The sequence below is a fragment of the Geotrypetes seraphini genome, chromosome 5, assembly GCF_902459505.1.
Source record: "Geotrypetes seraphini chromosome 5, aGeoSer1.1, whole genome shotgun sequence".
NCBI classification, from domain to species: Eukaryota; Metazoa; Chordata; class Amphibia; order Gymnophiona; family Dermophiidae; genus Geotrypetes; species Geotrypetes seraphini.
Window position 1 is genome coordinate 250,680,887 of NC_047088.1, and position 21,945 is coordinate 250,702,831.

A 21,945-nucleotide genomic window follows, 5' to 3' on the forward strand; every position below is an offset into this window, starting at 1 on the left:
CCAGAACTGCACACAGTACTCCAGGTGAGGTCTCACCATGGTTCTATACAGTGGCATTATGACCTCAGGTTTCCTGCTTACAAAACTTCTATTGATACATCCCATCATTTGTCTTGCCTTGGATGATGCTTTTTCCACCTGATTTGCAACCTTCATGTCTGCACTGATGATCACTCCCAAGTCTCGCTCTACTGTCGTCCTAGCCAACGTTTCTCCATTTAAGGTATAGGTTTTGCATGGATTCCTGCTACCGAGGTGCATGACCTTACATTTCTTGGCGTTGAAGCCCAGCTGCCATGTTGCGGACCAGCTCTCCAATGTAAGCAGGTCCTGCGTCATACAATCCTGCAAATTATTTTCCTTTACTATATTGCATATTTTGGCATCATCGGCGAATAATGTTACTTTACCCTGAAGTCCTCGTGTCAAGTCCCTTATGAATATGTTAAAAAGGAGTGGACCCAGGACTGAGCCCTGCGGGACTCCGCTGGTCACTTCCGATGTTACAGAGAAGGTGCCGTTGACCACCACCCTTTGAAGTCTACCACTCAGCCAATCTTTGACCCAAGTAGTTAGCGTATCATTCTATTACTAAAATTTCTTTTTTGACAATGCCTCATGTTCTTTCTTCTCAGGGAATGGTGTCCAAGGATCCAGAGATGCCACAGGAAATTTCCCTAAAAGATGTTTGGCATATTAACTATAGAATTAATGGATTATTAAAATTAGGAATTAATCAAATTTTTTCACAGGAAGTTGTTGAAAAATTGGAGAATGTAGACTCAAACTTACAGATACTTGATAAATTATTGTTAGTGGTTGAAACGTGTAGTGACATAATAAAAAAAAGTCTAAGTTCTGTTTTGGCCTAAAGCCCTAGAAAGTAGACAGCAGGGAAATGTCCATTCTCAAAAAGAAGTCCAAAATGTGGGGTTTTCGACCATGTCGGCTCCCGCTGACATCACTTCCAGGTTGCAGCGCATAGGAAGTGATGTCAGAGGGAGAAGACACGGTTGCGAGGAGCACGCTGAAGTTGTTGGTTGCGGCGCTGAGCAACTAGAGGTGCGGGGGAAGGGAGGGGGTGGTGTGCACGACAGGGGGATCGGGGAAGGAGCAGAGGGTGGAGATGAGGGGGGGCCCCGGGTGCCTCGCTACGCCACTGGCGCCAATGACAGGATCTGGCCCTTTTCTGCTTACCCTTTCTAGGGTAACGTCTGAGAGTAGTTTTGCGTTCATACATCTGGCAGAGAAACTTCCAGCAAAAAAAAAAAAAAAAAGCAAAGAAAGGGGTAAAAATATCCTGCAGCACAGAACTAGCTATATGAGGCAACTTTGTTCATTACTAACCCCCTCTTCTACGAAACCGCGCTAGCGGTTTTTAGCGCAGAAAACCACGCTGAATGGCTCATGCTGCTCCCGACGCTCATTGAGTTCCTATGAGCGTTGGGAGCAGCGCGGGCCATTCAGCGCGGTCTGCGCTATAAACCGCTAGTGCGGTTTCATAGAAGAGGGGTAAATCTTCACCCAAATAAACTGCACATAAAACTATCAATGTTTTCAGTGAAAGAGGAGGAGGAAAGACATCCGTAAATAATTTAAACAGGTCACAGGATCTCTTACAGCACACAGTTGTTCCAGATCCGGAGACCAAGAAAAAAATTTCCGCCATCTTCCTTCAAAAATAAATACTAATGTCACTATTAAAACCGATGTTTACTCAACCATGTGGGTCCACATTCAAATTTCAAAATGGCAGAACGCCACTTCTGAAGCTCCAGGCACACAAGAATGAGCCGCTTTAAGTCTGATTGTTGGCCCAAATAACTACCCCGGAAGCAGGGGGGTTGGTTTTTTGTTTTTTTTTAACCAAAATGCTTGTTGGCTGTTAGCATCTGGTGTTTGATTAAACTGATTCTGTATTGTGAACAGAAAAGTGGACTCCTTTTTTTAAAAAATTTAAAGTGGATTTTTTTTTTTTTAAATAAATGTATGTTTAATAGTGAGTTAATACTTATTTTTGGAGAAAGGTGGGTTTAGACAAATGATGGAAATTTTATCTAGGTCTCCGGGTCTGGAATGACTGTGTGTTGTAGAAAGCGTGGGATAGGCACGTGGGATCTCTTAGAGAGATGAAGAGATAATGATTACTGCGGATGGGCAGACTGGATGGGCCATTTGGCTTTTATCTGCCATCATGTTACTTTGTTTCTATAACCATAAAGTTCTATGACATCACAATGCACGTGTAAAGAACCTTAGCCAATAGCAAGAGGAAGAGATAATGGATGCTGCGGATGGGCAGACTGGATGGGCCATTTGGCCCAATAGCAAGAGGAAGAGATAATGGATGCTGCGGATGGGCAGACTGGATGGGCCATTTGGCCCAAGAGGAAGAGAAAATAATTACTGTGGATGGGCAAACTGGATGGGCCATTTGGCTTTTATCTGCCATCGTGTTACTTTGTTTCTATAACCATAAAGTTCTATGACATCACAATTCAGGTGTAAAGAGCCTTAGCCAATAGCGAGAGGAAGAGATAGTGGATGTTGCAGATGGGCCATTTGGCTTTTATCTGCCATCATGCTTCTATCCTATGACCCATTTAAACTATTTACTCATGTCTTTTCCCCCTCTTCTTTCATTGAAAACATTGATATTTTTTTGTGCAGTTTTTGGGTGAAGCTTTTTATGATAAACAGAGTTGCCTTATACAGTTACTTGTGGGCCACAGGACATTTTTTTTCCTTTTTCACCCCTTTCTTTGCTTTTCTTTTCTTTTTTTGTATGATTATTTCTCAGATGTGGTATCTCTGATTATATTACTAGAATACTATTTGTACATTTAATTGCTAACTAATATACAGGTCCCTTCATCTTTATTGTAGCATTCGGACAAAGAAACATGCTTTAATGCTAGGAGGAGGCTGTATGTCTTTCCATGTGGCATCTCCTTGCCTGATTGTTGGTACTCACATCTAATTTCACCTCTAGAATGGCTGCCATGGCAAATGCCAAAGCGGCCAGGATCATGCCCACCGTCATTCTCCTAATGGGTCTGCAGAGCAAAAGAAAGGAGACACTCACTAAACATTAAGCCATTGTAAACATTCTTTGCCATCTTTCAAACCTTAGAACTTTCAGACAGAATATGGTTAGTACAGTGTTTTCCAACTTAGTCCTGGTAATAGGGGCCCACTCAAACTAGACCCGCCCCCCTGGCCCGCCCAGGCCCACCCATCCTCACCCTGAAATGCTCTAATCCCACCCCCATCCCGCCCCCACTACCTGCTCTTGTCGGGCAGGGGGGAAGTCCGCACCCGCATGGATGCCACACGATGATGTCACGCGCATCACGTGGCATCCACGCAGGCGTGGACTTCCTCCCTGCCCGACGCAATTTGAGGAGGCTTGTCAAAATCAGGACAAAGTGCCAAAAAACAGTGTGTTAACTAGTCCAAAGCAGCGTGGCATGGATGTTTATCGGCATTTTACCCCGCTTAACCGTTAAGTTCAAAGCAGGTTACAACAAGAACTAGAGTCAAGAACAATTAAAATCAACGATGATGGCATGATGCCATGAGACGGAGAGGACGCGAAAACGTGGAGCTCCTCACTTCCCCCGACAATCGCTGCAAAACTAACGGCTTAAGCCACAAAAACGAATGCAGGTCTACATGCACGGCAGCGCACCCACTTGGGGTCAAAGATTACAAATATTACTTTTCTTCCACTCGCTCATGGCTGTAAAACCAATGATGAAAAAACTAATACATTTTATACATATTTCTGAAATAACCAAATTAGCCAGGAAATATTTTGCAACTCCTTTTCACAGCAGTTAGAGATATTTTAACATCTGAATTCTGAGTTTAAGTAGAGAACTCAAAGTTTCTAATTTCAAAGTTGCATTCTAATTTTTTTATTTTTTACTAGTCTTTAAGCCCGTTCCATTAACAGGTGCTAGAATAGATGTGTCTGTCTTTCTCTCTCCTTGACCGCTGTCTGTCTGTCTTTCTTTCTTTCTGTCTCTCTCTCTCCTTGGGCGCTGTCTTTCTGTCTTTTTTCCTTTGTCACTGTCTGTCTTTCTGTCTGTCTCTCTGGCATTCTTTCTGTCTGTGTCTCTCCCTAGCCCCTTGTTTGTCTGTCTTTCTTTCTATCTGTCTCTCTCCCTGGCCCCCTGCCTATCTCCCTCTGTTGCGCCATGCCTGCCTGTTTCTCCATGGCCCCCTTCTGTCTCCCCTCCCCTGAGCAAACCAAGATTGCTGCCTGCCCCCCCAGCATACCCCTCCCCCCATAGCATCCCCCTTTCCCTCTCCCCCTCCACTTCCCTGTGCAGCAGTAGCAGCTGGTCGCCTCATAGCACCCACATCCTGTCCACTTCGTCCAGGATGAAGGACACCCTCCTGCTGTTGCTCTCGGTGCCGCTCAAACCACCGCACGCACCACAAGCCGTCGCGTGCAATGCAAATTGAACACGGCCACGGAGTCAGGGATCACGGCATTGTATGTGCGCATGCGCTCTTAGGGTTTTATTATAGAGGATTTTTTTCACCTTCCAAGGCGCAGTCAAGAAAATCTTACTTATGCTGATATGACTACTTGAGCTCATGGAAAAAAATTGCAAGGCACAAACTCCTCTATAATCAAAGTCTTAACATATCCTAGAATAACCAGGGACGGAAGAGTAAAGTTAGCATCACCCCTAATTCTCATCACTAGACATACAACTTAGCTAACTGTCCCTAAAGGCAAGGATTGCTTGCTAAAATCTACAATGGTATAAGGAAAAACCAAAAAAACTTGCCGCATATAAATGAAATTCAAAGAATCGGCAAAACTATGAGCTCACTTTTGTGAACTTGAGGATTTTTTGAAAGAGGGAAACTAATTACAGTAGTTATAAACTGTCAACTCATATATTTTTCATTTATTAAGTGTCCCAGTATTTACTTCAAGCATGTTTTGACTACTTAAAAGACAATGTGACATATCGGGCGAAATTATTTGAGCTTTAGCAGCCATCGCGAATTGCTCTGCCCGGGGGATACTGTCACAAGGCTTTCCATTTCAGTACAGTTCCCCGATACTGAAGTCTCTAAAATTTCTTCTTTATAGATTTTTTTCACAGTTTATACTTTATTCATTTTTTATGTTTTATTAATAAGATTTCCTCCTCTTTCTTTAATATATGAGCAGAGGTGTCCTCCTCTCCTCATTTTTTTGCCTATTCTTTGAATTTTGCTTACATCTAACCAGCTTAAGCTTAGCTGATTAGTTTTGAACTGACTTTCAGCTGGCCAGGTAGTAGCTGAAAATTAGCCTTCGAAAATCTGCTATAACTCAGCCAGCCATCTTGCCAACTTAGCTGCTATTTGAATATTGCCCTCTGTGGTATCTCACGCAGAGAACACATCACTGGCTTCCAGTGGCTCAAAGGGTTTGCTTTAAGATGTTATCAGTAATACATCAGAGTCTGTATGGATTTGTGCCAGTGAATTTTCAAACTTTGTGGTCAGAAGGTACTATGAGACTGACCTCTATGAAGGAGAATACTGTCCGGTATGTTAAATCTAGAGCAGCAGGAATAAAACTGTGGAATTAACCTCCCTGGCATCCTGAGGACCTGTTCTGACCGCCTAAAGTTCAGGAAAATGTTAAAGCCCGAACTATCCCCTTCTAGCAGTTTGCAGCGCAGAGAGCTGTGCTACTCCCGACGCTCATAGGAACTCAATGAGCGTCGGGAACAGCGCGGACCATTCAGCGTGGCTCTCTGCGCTAAAAAACTGCTAGCACAGCTTCGTAGAAGAGGGGGGTATACGTTGAGGCTTTTTCCTGAATTCTTGTTATACAGCCAGTTAAGGTAGCTTGAACTGCGTTTATCACGATATAACTTAGCGAAGATTAATAACTTGTAGATTCCTTTGGTTACCTTAAGGGGGGGTAATGATCGTACTGTAATTGATGGTGTTATCCGTGTATGCTGTCTTGAACTATTGTGAATGTTTTACTGTTAACCACTTAGGTATAGGCCAGGGATAGGCAATTCCGGTCCTTGAGAACCGGAGCCAGGTCAGGTTTTCAGGATATCCACAATAAACATGCATGAGATAGATTTGCATCTCAAGGAGACAGTGCATGCAAGTCCATCTCAAACCTATTCATGGTGGAGATCCTGAAAACCTGACCTGGCTCCGGCTCTCGAGGACCAGTATTGCCTACCCCTGGTATAGGCAGTCTAGAAATTTTAGAAATAAATACACTTGGACTCATTTGGAGCCTGATTTTATAAACAGTGCCTAAATCGGAAGGCGCCTAGGAAAATGGCGCCTGTCACGTGTCATTCAAAGTCAGGCGCTGTGTACAGAATCGAGTCTCGAGGCACCTAACTCGAGTTAGGCGCTGGTAGGCATCTGTAACAGGGGCTAGCGCATTAGGCCAGGATTTTCTTGGCCTAAAATACCAGTGCCTAACTCAAAGTCCAAACGCTGCCCCCACAATCCCGCCTAATTTTCTGGTGTACATACCTTACACTGCTCTTACTAAGTTCGACACCTATCTGAAAATTAATTTTTTTTCCATTGGTTTTTAATGCTGATGTTCAATTAATAGTGCCGATTGAACCAATGGAAAAAAAAATTAAGTTAGGCAATTAGATCAGCTAGGCACGTCGATCCAGGCACTTAACTGTAGGCATCTTTTGGTGACGGGACAAAAGCGCGTGAGACAACAACGCGGCGACAAATGAGCGCCAACAATTCAGCGCGCTGCAGGAAAACCTTTTTTTAAAGGGATTCGATGGAGGGTGTGGGGGGGAACCCCCCATTTTACTTAATAGGGATCGCGCTGCTGTGTTGGGGGGGTGGGGGGGTGTAACCCCCCACATTATACTGAAAACTTAACTTTTTCCCTAAAAACAGGGAAAAGTTAAGTTTCTAGTATAATGTGGGGTTACAACCCCCAACCCCCCCAACGCCAGCGCGATCCCTATTAAGTAAAGTGGGGGGGTTCCCCACCAACACCCCCGTCAGAGCCCTTTAAAAGAAGGTTTTCCTGCGGCGCGCTGAATTGTCGGCGCTCGTTTGTCTTAAGACTATGAACCCATCTTTTATAGAACAAGGCCCAGATTTTATAAATGGCGCCGTCGGTGGCGACCGCCTTAAAAGGGGCCACCGATTGCGTGTCAATCACGTGACAGTGCCAGGGTTTTCAAGGCCTACATTTCTGGTGCCTACCTTTCATGTGAATCGGACCTACGGAGGCACTTCATGACGCTTAATGCAACATCTGGTATTAGCCATAGCTACAGTGACACTAGGGGCTCCTTTTACCAAGGTGCGCTAGTGGTTTTAGCGCATGCACAAAATTACTGCGCGCTATATAGTGCACGCTAGCAAAATTATTACCACCTGCTTAAAAGGAGGTGGCAGCGGCTAGCACGTGCAGCAATGTAACACGCGCTATTCCGTGCGTTAAAGCCCTAGTGCACCTTCGTAAAAGGAGCCCTAGCCACTGCAAAGCGCCTCTGAAGGCATGAGGCAAGTGCCATTTTTATAGGAACCTTGAATTTTTTTTTTTTTTGAAATGGCATTTTACACTTAATTTAGGCGCTGGAAGGGCATTTACCAGCACCTAAGTTTAGCTGCCATCTACAGAATATGGGTTTCAATGCCTTGGTTCATAACTATGGCTTAATAAATCTACAGGTCAACCTTCAGCCGGGGCAGTTTGTGGCAGTGGCGTACCAAGGGGGTGCGCAGCTGGCCACCCTCCCTATTCTGCTGCTGCTGCTTTCCTTAACTTTTATTAAATCGGATGCAATCACTAGGCATAGGCGGTCAAGTTTTACAATGGCTAACTTCATTTTTATCTGACCGTACTTCCCGAGTTAAATTTAATGATGTTTTTTCATCAGATTACTCCTCTACCTACGGGGTACCGCAAGGATCAATATTGTCTCCTCTCCTATTTAACATTTTCTTATCACCTCTTCTTACTATTTCTCAATCACTTGGCTTTACAACTTTCTCCTATGCAGACGATATACAACTCATACATCCCATTGACCCAGAAAAAGATGAAGAAATACAAGCCATTAACAAAAAACTAGAAATAATAAAAAACTGGTTAAATTGTAACAAACTGGCACTAAATATACAGAAATCTAAGACTATGCTTTTCACCTGGAAAGCAAATCTAATACCAACATCTCCATTTATTCTAAACAACATCCCTATAGAATCTGTATTTAAACTGAAAATTCTCGGAGTAATAATTGACGCAGACCTATCTTTTCACAATCATATAAGCGAAATAGTTAAATCATGCTTCTATAGACTACGCCTTATTCGATCAATTTCCACCTTTCTTGACTCCAAATCCATCAATATTCTGATTCATTCTCTTATCATATCTAAAATAGATTATTGTAATTCCCTTTTCATTAACATAACTCAGAAAGAAAAAAGACGACTTCAGATAATTCAAAACACTGCAATAAAATTAATTCACAAAGCTAAAAAATATGATCACGTCACTCCATTATTGATTAAATCACATTGGCTACCCATTTCCCACCGTATTACATTTAAAATTATACTGTTAGTACATAAAACTCTGACTTTCAATGAACCGCAATTTATTTCTAAAATGATCATTCCATACAATTCCGTACGTTCCTTACGATCATCGGCTTCGAACTTATTATCTATCCCCTCCTTGAAAATTATTGGTATAAGAAGAAACGACATTTTTTCAGTTATGGCACCCACGTTGTGGAACTCACTACCAAATTACATAAGAATAGAAAAAGACTTACAAACATTTAAAAGATTTTTAAAAACTTTTTTATTTCAAGATGCATTTGAACACACGATATAACACACATAACTTTTATACATTTTATTACAAACATTGCACTTTTTTTTTTTTCCCCTTACCCCATATTGTGTTTTCCTATTCATGTAAATTTCAATAGATAAAAATGATGTAACTTTTGCCTCCTTTCCTACCCAGACATGTTATTTTTTGACCTTACATGTATTGCATTGACTGTTTCTTAAAATTTTTGATTATGTTTTGTATTGTCTGTAATAAGTCTAATTTGTTAAAATTATATGTGAAACCACCATCTGTGGCTTTTAGAATGTACATCGCCTAGATATTACGATAGGCGATTCATAAAATGCTAATAAACTTGAAACTTGCAATGGCAGTAAACTTCAGGGGTGTCTGTGGCCCAGCTTGTACTCCCTCCGGCGGGTATTTAGTTTCTGGCCGGCTTCCCTGCAGCAGTTTTTCCGCTCAAAGACGCAGCCGTCGGAAGCGTTCCCTCTAATGTCACGACATCGGAGAGAAGGCTTCCAATGTAGCCGCGGATCGTGCAAGGTGCCGACGCCCGCAGCTTTCAATGGAAAACCGGCTGCAGCAAGGAACCGGCCAGAAACGCTGTTGCTGCACAGGGCAGGGAAAAAAAATGTTGCTGCTGCAAAGGGAAGGGGGGGGGGAAAGAAATGCTGCTGCTGCACAGGGAAGTGATGGGGAGAAATGCTGCTGCTGCTGCACAGGGAAGGGAAGGGGGGGAGAAAGAAATGCTGCTGCTGTAGCACCCAATTGGGAAGACAGAGAGAAGAAGGGATAAGGAAGACAAGGGAGAGGAACCAGAGATGCCAAGACCATGGGAAGAAGGGAAAGGAAAGGATATACCAGACCATGGAGGGGGAGGGATGGATGCCAGGCCATGGGGGGTGAGGGAAGGAGATGGATGCCAGACTAATGAGAGTGAAGGGAGAGATGGAAGGGAGAGGCATAAAGTTTCTTGAAGTGGAATAAAAGTAAAGAAGATGCCCTATAGAAGGGGCAGAGAGAGGGTAGACAGTGGATGGAAGGAAGAGAGTGACAAGAAGATGAGGAAAGCAGAAACCAGAGAAGTCAAGGTAGAAAAAAAAATTATATTTATTTATTTTTTTTGTTTTAGGGGAGATGCATCACTGTTTCTGTGGCGTTGCATTGTATGCAGAGTCCAGCTTATTGTGGTTCAATTTAACCTTTGCCTATGTATTTCTATTTTATCCCCCCCTTTTACAAAACTGTGGAGCGTTTTTCAGCGCCAGCCGTGGTGGTAGCAGCTCTGATGCTCAGAATTCTATGAGAGTCTAAGCTGTTACCACCGTGGCTAAAAACCACACTACTGTTTTGTAAAAGGGGGAGGGATTAGTTTGTGATTACATATTCCATACCAAGCGAAGGTGTTTTCTGCCTTCTATGTGTTCGAAAGACATGATTTTCTGTTAAGATTGACTGTGCAGGGTTGATCTGTACTAGTCTGGCTTGTTTAGTTTTACAATGGGTGTATTGATGTTGTACCGCTCACTGCACTATGTAAGATGCTGCGTTTTCCTAGGTACTCATGTGTGACGTGTAGATTCATGATTTCATACAGATGGGGGGGGGCAAAAATTGATGGGCCCGGGGTGTCATATATGCTAGGTACGCCACTGGTTGGTGGTATTCTAACCACTGCTTTTACTGCTGAATGAAATCTACATATTCAGTGCTAGTATCCATTTACTCCCAAATTTTATATATTGCGCCCAAAGTTGGCTGCTGATCCAAGATGTTTGTCCATCTAAGTTGGCTAATGAGCCAATTAGTGTCAATAATTGAATGGTAATTGGCTCTAATTAGAACCAATTTGAATTTGTAAGCACATCTTGCTACATGGTATTCTATAACAGTGATTCTTAAACCTGTTCTGGGGGACCCCCATTTAGCCGGGCTTTCAAGATATCCCTAATGAATATGCATGAGGCAAATTTGCATGCCTCGTGCATACTCATTAAAATACTCACAATCACGGAACTACCGGGTGAGGAAAAGGGATGACTAAGGTGGCCCAGTGACATGCTCCGCTGTGCTGTTGCATTATGATGAGTTAAGAGGTTTCACAGAGTATTTTGGGAGACCTGTTCAGTTATAGCACCTGAAGACGCTTCTGGGTGAAACATAGTTTTGTGGCAGGCTGAAACTGCCGCTGACTGTGGTGAAACGGAAAGTGATTTCCAGGATCAAGCACAATGATAATAACTGGATATCGAGTATGAATTTTGAACATTGCACACTGCTGCCAATTGAGACAATTGAAGAACTTAAGAATTGGTGTGAACTGCGCATATTTTAAATATCATGAAATGTTAATTTTATGAGGGTGTTTTTGTTGTTTTACGTGCATTAAAAAGCTTAATGCATGTTAACAAATTTGTAATAAGCCAAATGTGTAACATGAACCCAAAAAATACATCCATAAATTAAGAAATTTTCTGAAAACTACAAAAGCAAATTGAAATTATTTTGCCTGTGCACATATGAAACCCATGAGTACTCAGGAGGAAAGTTTCCAAACCATTTTCTAAGCAAGTAATATATAATTTAGCAATATATGAAACTTAGGCATATGGCTTAGAAATGCACTTACTTGAAATTAAATTTGCACAGTTTTACCAGTGGGTAGATACCAAGATCAAAAACTGGAATGAATAGCAGGATCAGAAAAGGATTTAATGTCTGCAAACCAAAGAAAAATTCTCCTTACGTATACATTTTTTAAAAGTGTCCTCTAGCCATAAATCCCCAAGTTCCATTGTAAGAAGGTCTTTAAAAAGCATATGTATTTATTTTTAAGGCTGCTGTCCCAGGACATACATATATATATATATATATATATATATATATATATATATATATATATATATATATAAATAATCAGATGTATCTGTGTGTGTGTATGTATGTATGTATGTATGCATGTTCCAGTATAACTCTGAAATGCATGGAGAGATTTCAACCAAACTTGGTATACATATCACTTATTATCTGGGAAAAAATACTGTGGGGGTGGGAAGGGGGTCACACACACAGATATATCTGATTTTATATATATAAATGGAGCTGCTTTGACCAATTGTGTGAAGCTTGGGGAATGATGTCACACAGTCAGTTAACAGTATATAAGGAAGTGCAGCTGTGGTGGCATAATCACTGAATACAAGTCTATCGATACCGGAAGGTTGGGATAAATAAATATCCAGGCAACGTCAAGTTATCAGCTAGCGCTAAATAAAAGCCTCAATAGAAAAACATTTTCTATCATATTCAATAAATGCTGGGCAAACAAGCATATGGAGATACAGTGACCTGACCCAGTGACTCCTCAGCCACTTGGTGTCAATGAATAAGCATGAGATAAATTGGAATATACTGAGGGTCAATCCGTAAGCTTACATTATAGCCATGTGCTAAACCTTAGTGCACAGTGTCCTAACTCAAGCCTAATGCAAAACGTAGCTTCCTGATATAGTAACCAAACAGCATGCAATTTGGTTGGTACAGAATATGTACAATCTAATCTAATCTAATCCTTAAGTTTATATATCGTATCATCTCCACGGAAGAGGAGCTCGGCACGGTTTACAAGAACTTAAATATAGGAAGAGAAAGGAAAGGGTTTACATGAGCTTATATATAGAAAGGAAGAGTAAGGGGGAAATTAGAATTACATGTTAGAGAAGAGCCAAGTTTTCAGGGACCAAATGCATTAGACTCATACACACATAGGTCTACATTTGAGGTCTTGTGCAAGACTTGCAGTTCCCACTAGTGAAGACCCACAAACATCCTTGGTTTATTGTGTTACTTGGCAGACTGACAACATGTGATGCTAAGATGTTCCAAGATGGCAGCACAGAGGCAAGAGAGAGTGTGCATTGCTCCTGGTTCTCAGCTTTAAAAGAGCAATTTGGGGGTTCACTTGGGCCTCAGAGATATTTTTCATGGGTTGGGGAAATCTTGCCTTTACATATTATACACCTGCTTATTTTGTAAAAACATAATGGCCTTACTGGGTCATACCAATGGTCCATCTAGTCCAGTATCCCATCTCCACGGAGGCTTTACTACATTTACTCATATAATCATTAATTTATTACTAATTTTCAACATACATTTTCAGTAATCGTCAGTTAACAACATAATTTTAAATACCAGTTTACCCTAAATCAGGGGTGCCCAACGCGTCGATCGCGATCGACCAGTAGCTCAGGAAGGCAACGCGAGTCGATCGCGGAGCCCATCCCGGGCTCTGTGATAGACTCGTGTTGCCGTCCTGATCTATGGGCCGATCAGCCTTCCTCTCCAGTGTTCTCCCTAGGGCCTTTTAGCTGGGCGGTCCGCCCAGCTGTCATCTGCCGCTGCTGAACATTTAAAAAAAACCCAAAAAACCGGCTTGGAGATTTCAGCCCGTAGCAACTTATGCTCCGGGCTCTAATGTGTGCGTGCCGGCTTCTCTTCTCTTCCCTCCGAAACCGGAAGTTATGTCCGGGGGGGGGGTGAGAATGGAAGCCGGCACGCACATGTTGAGAGCCCTGAAGCAAGCGTTCGCTACGGGCTAATGCGGGAGACAGGTTAGTGAAGCATTTGTTCTTCTTCCTACCGGGTCCTGCCTACTTTCTGTTTCCGCGAAGGCAGGACCCGGCAGCATTTCCCCCAATAGGTTGATCACGATCTTGGGCTGATCAGCCTTCCTCTACCCGACGGCAGAATTGACGTCGGGGAGAGGAATGCTGGTTGGCCGAAGCAGGGAGAGCTTGGGGCCTGTTATTGGTGGCGTTTGGGTCCTGGTCCCCGATGGTAATGGCAGTGGCAGTGGCTTGGGGGGAGGGCAGGGAGAAAGAAAGAAAAAGGGCAGGCAGGGAGACAGAAGGAAAGAAGAGAAACAGAAAAAAATGAAAGGGAGGCAGAGAGAAAGAAAGGGCAGGGAAGAGGAAGAAAAAGTTGGGGGAAGGAATGAGGTCTGGAGGAGAGGAAGCATACAGGCTAAAAGAAGGGAAGAAAGATTGTATGCACAGTCAGAAGAAGAAAGTGCAACCAGAGATTCATGAAATCACCAGACAAGGTAGGGAAAATGATTTTATTTTAAATTTAGTGATCAAAATGTGTCTGAATTTATATCTGCTGTCTATATTTTACACTAAGGTCCCCTTTTACTAAACCGCAATAGAGGTTTTTAGCGCAGGGAGCCTATGAGTGTCGAGAGCAGTGCTGGGCATTCAGCGCAGCTCCCTGCGCTAAAAACTGCTATCGTGGTTTAGTAAAAAGGGAAGGGGGTATTTTTGTCTATTTTTGTATGGTTGTTACTGAGATGATAGTGCATAGAGTCATCTGCTTTGACCTCTTTGAAAAACCCTGGAATAGGAATGATGATTAACATTTTCTATGTGCTTTGTGTTTTTTTTTTATTTTATTGTTGGTAGATCATTTTGACTTGGTCATTTAAAAAGTAGCTCGCAAGCCCAAAAAGTGTGGGCACCCCTGCCCAAAATGTTCCTGGATAGTGTTTGACGTGGAATTCTTAGTCTGTTGCTGAAGAAGTGTAGATTTAAAAATATAATGTGAGCCCTCCTTCGTTACAGATCCCGATGACGCTAGTGAGCAAAACACAGTCCTATGTCAGGCGCGATTATGAGAGTTTTTTGAGAGTTGATCTAATGAAGAACATTGTCAGCTAAGTCTTTTGATCGGTTCAACAGCCTCCTATGAGGAACTGTATCAAAGGCTTTGCTGAAATCTAAGTAAATTACATCTAGCATATGTCCTCGATCCAGCTCTCTGGTCACCCAATCAAAAAATTCAATCAGGTTCGTTTGGCACGATTTACCTTTTGCAACATGGCTTTACAAAAGGTAAATCGTGCCAAACGAACCTGATTGAATTTTTTGATTGGGTGACCAGAGAGCTGGATCGAGGACATATGCTAGATGTAATTTACTTGGATTTCAGCAAAGCCTTTGATACAGTTCCTCATAGGAGGCTGTTGAACAAACTTGAAGGGCTGAAGTTAGGACCCAAAGTGGTGAACTGGGTTAGAAACTGGCTGTCGGACAGACCTCAGAGGCTGGTGGTTAATGGAGTCGCTCAGAGGAAGGAAAGGTGACTAGTGGAGTCCCTCAGGGTTCGGTGCTGGGGCTAATCCTGTTCAATATGTATGTAAGTGACATTGCTGAAGGGTTAGAAGGAAAAGTGTGCCTTTTTGCAGATGATATCAAGATTTGTAACAGAGTAGACACCGAAGAGGGAGTGGAAAATATGAAAAAGGATCTGCAAAAGTTAGAGGAATGGCCTAATGCCTGGCAACTAAAATTCAATACAAAGAAATGCAGAGTAATGCCCCTTCCTTTTTTCATCTGCCAAGTTCAGCTAAATTTGTTGTAAATCTGACAAATTGTTGTTCAGGTCAATGCGGATCCTAATCTAATTTAGGTAAAACCCTTTCTTCCACCCTCTTCCGTTTTCATCTGCCAAATTCAGCCAAATTTGCTGTAATTCTGACAAATTGTTGTAAATCTGCATGTCAATGCGGATCCTAATCTAATTTATGTAAACCGCCTAGAACTCGCTGGGTATGGCGGTATCTAATATAATAAAATGGTAGGACGCGCACGCGCACTAAAAAAATCGTGTTCCCTGATCCGTCGCGAAAACACGATTGCGCATGCGCGGGTTTTACGTCACCACTTGCTCGCGGCGACTTTCAAATAATAAAAAAAAATTACACAGCTGCGGCGGCCTTCCTCACCGTGAATGGTAACGGCTCCTCTCTCGAACTGAACCAGGATCGAGAGAGGAGCTGCAGCGCCGGCTTTCAACTTAAAACAAAAAAAAAGACAAAACCCAACTGGAGATCGGCGCTCTCACCCGCTCCCACTGTGCAAACCCCCCCCTCCCCCATAGGAGGATGCGCCGCAGCAAAGTGCTGCACAGGTACTGGAGGGGGAGAGACATATCGCTTCTGCACCGGTACAAACATCCCTCCAGCGTTGGCATTCGCTGCACGTTAAACAGGCTGCTTTGGCCTTTCTCCTTTTGCCGCATCACTGATGACGTAATCAATGACGCGACAAAGAGACTCAAAGGCAGGAGAAAGCAGAAGCAGCCTGTTTAGCGTGCAGCGACTGCCAACGCTGGAGGGAGGTTTGATATTAAAATCATCTTGCTGGGAGGGTCACAGAGTCAGCGGGGGTTGGGCTGGGAGGGGAGAGAAGCATCTGCCTCGGGTGCTTCAGGCAGCAGCAGCGTTTACAATTCGCTGTTGTTGCTGGCTTCAGCCCTTCCTCTCTGGCCGGTCCTGCCTAATTCCTGTTTTCATGAAGACAGGACCGGCCAGAGAGAAAGACCTGAAGCCAGCAACAGCAATGAATTGTGAATGCTGCTGCTGCCCAATGAAGTAGTTAAATGAGGAAAGGGAGCAGAGGGGGAGAGAATGGCTTGGAGGGAAGGAGGAAGGTATGCCAGACCAAAGCAAAAGGAAGGAGGAGATGGAGAGAGGCCATATGGGACAGAGAGAGAGGGGGCAGACACTGGATGGAAAGAGAAGAGAGGGCAGTGAATGGAAGGGGCAACATAGAGGGTGAACAGTATTCTAGCACCCGTTAATGTAACGGGCTTAAAGACTAGTATAAGAATAAAATTATTATTATTCTTATTATTATTAATAATCGGAAGGAACCGTATATGCTAGGAGGAGAGAAGCTGATATGCACAGACGGGGAGAGGGACCTTGGGGTGATAGTGTCCGAAGATCTAAAGGCGAAAAAACAGTGTGACAAGGCAGTGGCTGCTGCCAGAAGGATGCTGGGTTGTATAAAGAGAGGCATAGCCAGTAGAAGGAAGAAGGCATTGATGCCCCTGTATAGGTCATTGGTTAGGCCCCACTTGGAGTATTGTGTTCAGTTTTGGAGACCGTATCTGGCGAAGGACGTACGAAGACTTGAAGCGGTCCAGAGGAGGGCGACGAAAATGATAGGAGGCTTGCGCCAGAAGACGTATGAGGAGAGACTGAAAGCCCTGAATATGTATACCCTAGAGGAAAGGAGAGACAGGGGAGATATGATTCAGACGTTCAAATACTTAAAGGGTATTAATGTAGAACATAATCTTTTCCAGAGAAAGGAAAATGGTAAAACCAGAGGACATAATTTGAGGTTGAGGGGTGGTAGATTCAAAGGCAATGTTAGGAAATTCTACTTTACGGAGAGGGTGGTGGATGCCTGGAATGTGCTCCCGAGAGAGGTGGTGGAGAGTAAAACTGTGACTTGAGTTCAAAGAAGTGTGGGATGAACACAGAGGATCTAGAATCAGAAAATAATATTAAAAATTGAATTAAGGCCAGTACTGGGCAGACTTGCATGGTCTGTGTCTGTATATGGCCATTTGGTGGAGGATGGGCTGGGGAGGGCTTCAATGGCTGGGAGGGTGTAGATGGGCTGGAGTAGGTTTTAATGGCAGTAGGAACCCAAGCACAGTACCGGGTTCTTGCCCAGAAATAGCTAAGAAGAAGGTTGGGCAGGCTGGATGGACCATTCGGGTCTTTATCTGCCGTCATCTACTATGTTACTATGGTATCCAGTGAATCGAGTGTTGAAGATCGATACAGCAGTACAGTGAACGTTTGGCCGACAGATCATATTGATGCATTGGAGAAGAAAGCTGTGTGAAAAAACGGGACACTGATTGGAACACTGATTGGAACACTGACTGAATATTGGGTTTGGCAGGGGGAGGGTTTGCACTACAGTATTTTATTAGGGTAAACTGGTATTCAAATTCAATTGACAGTTCAGAGCAGTTTATAGCAAGATCTGCCAGACGCAGATGAATTACATATCGGATTACATTAATTTCATGGCTGAAATTCTTAAAACAAAAATTGCCTTGATGAGTTCCAATTTGGATTCCAAAATGCACACATTGTCAAATTGTTAATGATCAGTATTGGAGTCCTTGAGGGAAGGGATAGATAAACGGAACAAATATCTCATGGTATCCTTAAATGTCTCTGGTGCATTTGACACTGTAAATTTGGAAATTTTATTTGTGAAATTGAAACAAAACTGGTTCACATGTTATCTAAATGTAAGAGCTTTAAGGGTGAGAAGTAAGGGTGTGGTGTCAAGAACAGTGGAAGTTAAAACAGGAGTCCCACAAGGATCAGCCTTATCAGCAATGCTGCTTTACATCTCTATGGCCTCATTGGGGAAGAAATTTAAAGAGACTGTGCATGCAATATTTCTTCCCTCCTTTCTGCCTCTTGCATGCTTTGTCTCCTCCAGACCTCATTTCATTCCCCAACCAACATCGCTGTCCTTCCATGAGTCCAACTTTTTCTTCCTTTCTCCCTGCCTGCCCCCTGCCACACTCCATTCCCTCCCCCTTTTCCTTCCTCTCTCCCTGCCTTCTCCCCTTTCTTTTCTGTCTCCCTGCCCCCCTTCTTACTTTCTTTCTTTCTGCTGTCATTCTGTCTCCCTGCCCCCTTTCTTTCTTTCCTTTTGTCTCCATGCCCCCCTTTCATTCTTTCTGTCTCCCTGTTCTTCCTCCCTTTCTGTCTCCCCGTCTGTCTTTCTGTCTCCCTGTTCTGCCTCCCTGTCTTTCTGTCTCCCCTTTTTTTCTCCCCAAGCCACCACCCGGGCTGTCGTCTGGAAACAGGCCCCCAAGCCACTGCCGATGTCTGGAAACAGTCCCCCAAACCACCGCCGACATTGCCGCCAAGTTCTCCCTGTTTCCTGCCGCCGCAACAGGCCAGCAGCCCCCCCCACCCCCCACCCCCCCCCCGACGTCAATTCTGATGTCGGGGGAGGCTGGCTTGCCCAGCATTTCTTTAGTTGCTGCTGGCCTGTTGTGGTGTCGGGGAACAGAGAGAATGCAAAGGCAACGTGAGTCAATCGTGGAGCCGAGATGGGCTCTGAGATCAACTCGCGTTGCCTTTGGGATTGACTGGTCGATCGCGATCGACCTTATGGGCACCCCTGGTCTACGGCTTCTAAATAATTAATATTAATGAATATGCATGAGAGAGATCTGCATATAATGGATGTAGTGGGCAAGCACATCTTTCTGTTGGGATACACTGAAAATCTGGCTTGTTTGCAGCCTTGGAGGACTGAACTGGTTTCAAACATTTCACCGTAGGAATGAATCTTCTCTTAAGCCAGGGTATGTTGACGATAATTTCAAATTCTGATTTGCTGTCAATGCTCGCATCGACACTTACTTTGTGCCAAAGAAAACTTCCTTTCTATTAACTTTATTTTTATTCACTGGTACATCCATTGTATTTATTTCAGCATTTAACAAACCCTTCTCCAGGGCATCTTACAAAGCCTTTGGCCTACGTAACAAGTAGCAATAGACAAAATAGTAACAATGGACCAATAATTATTGACAGATTAGTGGAAGGCAAAAACCATAGAATTTGATTTTCAACTTCATGAGTTTTGAAGGACTGTAGGGAGATGTTTCCAAAGGCAAAGAGCAAGTAAGGTGAAAGAAATCTACATCACAAACATAAGAACATAAGAATTGCCGCTGCTGGGTCAGACCAGTGGTCCATCGTGCCCAGCAGTCCACTCACGTGGTGGCCCTTAGGTCAAAGACCAGTGCCCTAACTGAGACTAGCCCTACCTGCGTACGTTCCGGTTCAGCAGGAACTTGTCTAACTTTGTCTTGAATCCCTGGAGCGTGTTTTCCCCTAAAACAGCCTCCGGAAGGGCGTTCCAGTTTTCTACCACTCTCTGGGTGAAGAAGAACTTTCTTACGTTTGTACGGAATCTGTCCCCTTTCAATTTTAGAGAGTGCCCTCTCGTTCTCCCTACCTTGGAGAGGGTGAACAACCTGTCTTTATCTACTAAGTCTATTCCCTTCAGTATCTTGAATGTTTCAATCATGTCCCCTCTCAATCTCCTCTGTTCGAGGGAGAAGAGGCCCAGTTTCTCTAATCTCTCACTGTTCGGCAACTCCTTCAGCCCTTTAACCATTTTAGTTGCTCTTCTCTGGACACTTTCGAGTAGTACCGTGTCCTTCTTCATGTACAGCGACCAGTGCTGGACGCAGTACTCCAGACGAGGGCGCACTATGGCCCAGTACAGTGGCATGATAACCTTCTCCGATCTGTTCATGATCCCCCTTCTTTATCATTCCTAGCATTCTGTTCGCCCTTTTTGCCGCCGCCGCACATTTCATGGACAGCTTCATCGACTTGTCGATCAGAACTCCCAAGTCTCTTTCCTGGGAGTGGCCAAAAGCAGTAAATTCAGAGCTGCCAAGTTATCCATTTCAGGAGGGAGACTTTTTGGCCAGCCCTGGTTTTCAACTGGCATCCCAAAGCACTGTAGCATTTGTAGTCCATGATTGAAATCAGTGCTGCAGATTCCATAATGCACCAGGTTGGCAGAAATTCAGGAACAGCCAAAAAGGTCTTCCCCTCCTGGAATGGGTAACTTGGCAGCAGAGTAAATCTAAAGAGAGAAGTTTGCGAGCCAAAGAGTGGTGAAGACATTGACTGATAGATACCCTTGGCAGCAAGATCATCCAGTATTTTAAGGAATAACTGTTACAGAAGGAAATAAACAGTGCTGAAAACACATGGGAGAAATTTTTACCTGCATTTGGTCAGCTTTGATGCTGAACCCTCCCTGAAACAGAATACAAGTCTAAGCATTAGAGATCATGAAGCATTAGGATGGCTCTGACAGTCCCCAATTTCTAATCCTTACACTGTGGGGCTGATTCTATAAAAGGCACCCAACTTAACCCCTTCTTTTACAAAGCTGCGCTAGCGGTTGCCGCACAGCAAAGGCCCCAAAGCCCTTTAAATCCCTACGCACGATTCCCCAAAAATGTAGGTGCTTGAAATGTAGGCTTTTAAAACCCTCGCCTACATTTCAGGCGCCTAAGTTTTTACATAGGCTTCGCTAGCTGCAATTCTGTGAATGGTGCTTAAATGTGATTGACAAGTGATCAGCGCCATTTTTTTCTAGGCGCCGGCCGATTTAGGTGCCATTTATAGAATTAGCCCTGTGTGTCATAATGCAGTAATGAAGGCAGCATACTAAGTGGACTATAAATTTATAGAAATATGATGGCAGAGAAAGGCCAAATGGCTCACCCAGTCTGCCCATCCACAACATCCACTATCTCCTCCTCTCCCTATTGGCTAAGGCTTTTTACACCTGCATTGTGATGTCATAGAACTTTATGGTTATAGAAACATAGTAACATGATGGCAGATAAAGACCAAATGGCCCAAACAGTCTGCCCATCCGCAGGATCCACTATCTCCTCCTCTCCCTATTGGCTAAGGCTCTTTACACCTGCATTGTGAGGTCATAGAGCATTATTGTTATAAGCTAAGGCTATTAACACTTGTATTATAAGGTTATAGAGCTTTATGGTTATAGGCTAAGGCTTATAACATTTGCATTGTGAGATCATAGAACTTTATGATTATAGAAACATAGAAACGTGATGGCAGATAAAGGCCACATGGCCCATCCAGTCTGCCCATCTGCAACATCCACTATCTCCTCCTTTCTCTAAGAGATTCCACATGTCTGTCCCACACTTTCCTGAACTCAGACACAGACTCTGTCTCCACCACTTCTACCGGGAGACTGTTCCACACATCACCACCCTTTTCTGTAAAAAAGTATTTCCTTAGATTACTCCTGAGCCTATCACCTCTTAACTTCATCCTATGCCCTCTCATTCCAGAGCTTCCCTTCAAATGAAAGAGACGTGATGGCAATAGCTCTTAGTGTCCTGCTGTTCCCTCCGCCCTACCAGAACACATGGAAACACCACTGTCATCACCAGCCAGCCTCCCTGGAAATAAGGATCTGGATGGATATAGGCAAAAATACAAGGTGGACGAGGAGCCAATTTTATTGAAGAGGATCTGACACGGACTGTGTTTTGGTACAGTATTTTGACTGTGACAGGCATTTATTTACATTGAAAATGTGTACAATTAACATTTAGAAACATTTATAACACAATGCTACAGCAATAAATAAATATGAATATAAATCCATAAAATAAACTCAGGCAATTAAAACATGTAA

At 43.5% G+C, this 21,945-nt stretch overlaps 1 protein-coding gene across 5 annotated transcripts in view; it reads right to left on the minus strand.

The window, feature by feature from the left end:
- Nucleotides 1-21,945, minus strand: part of SLC15A2 (solute carrier family 15 member 2) — a 169,303-nt gene that overhangs the window by 61,726 nt on the left and 85,632 nt on the right. For all 5 annotated transcript variants that reach the window (XM_033946704.1, XM_033946706.1, XM_033946703.1 and 2 more), the window contains 3 exons: nt 20,485-20,517; nt 11,472-11,560; nt 2,975-3,056 (listed from right to left, as the gene is read on the minus strand). In XM_033946704.1, coding sequence (XP_033802595.1) covers nt 2,975-3,056; nt 11,472-11,560; nt 20,485-20,517 — 204 coding nt within the window. The remainder of the gene's footprint in view (nt 1-2,974; nt 3,057-11,471; nt 11,561-20,484; nt 20,518-21,945) is intronic.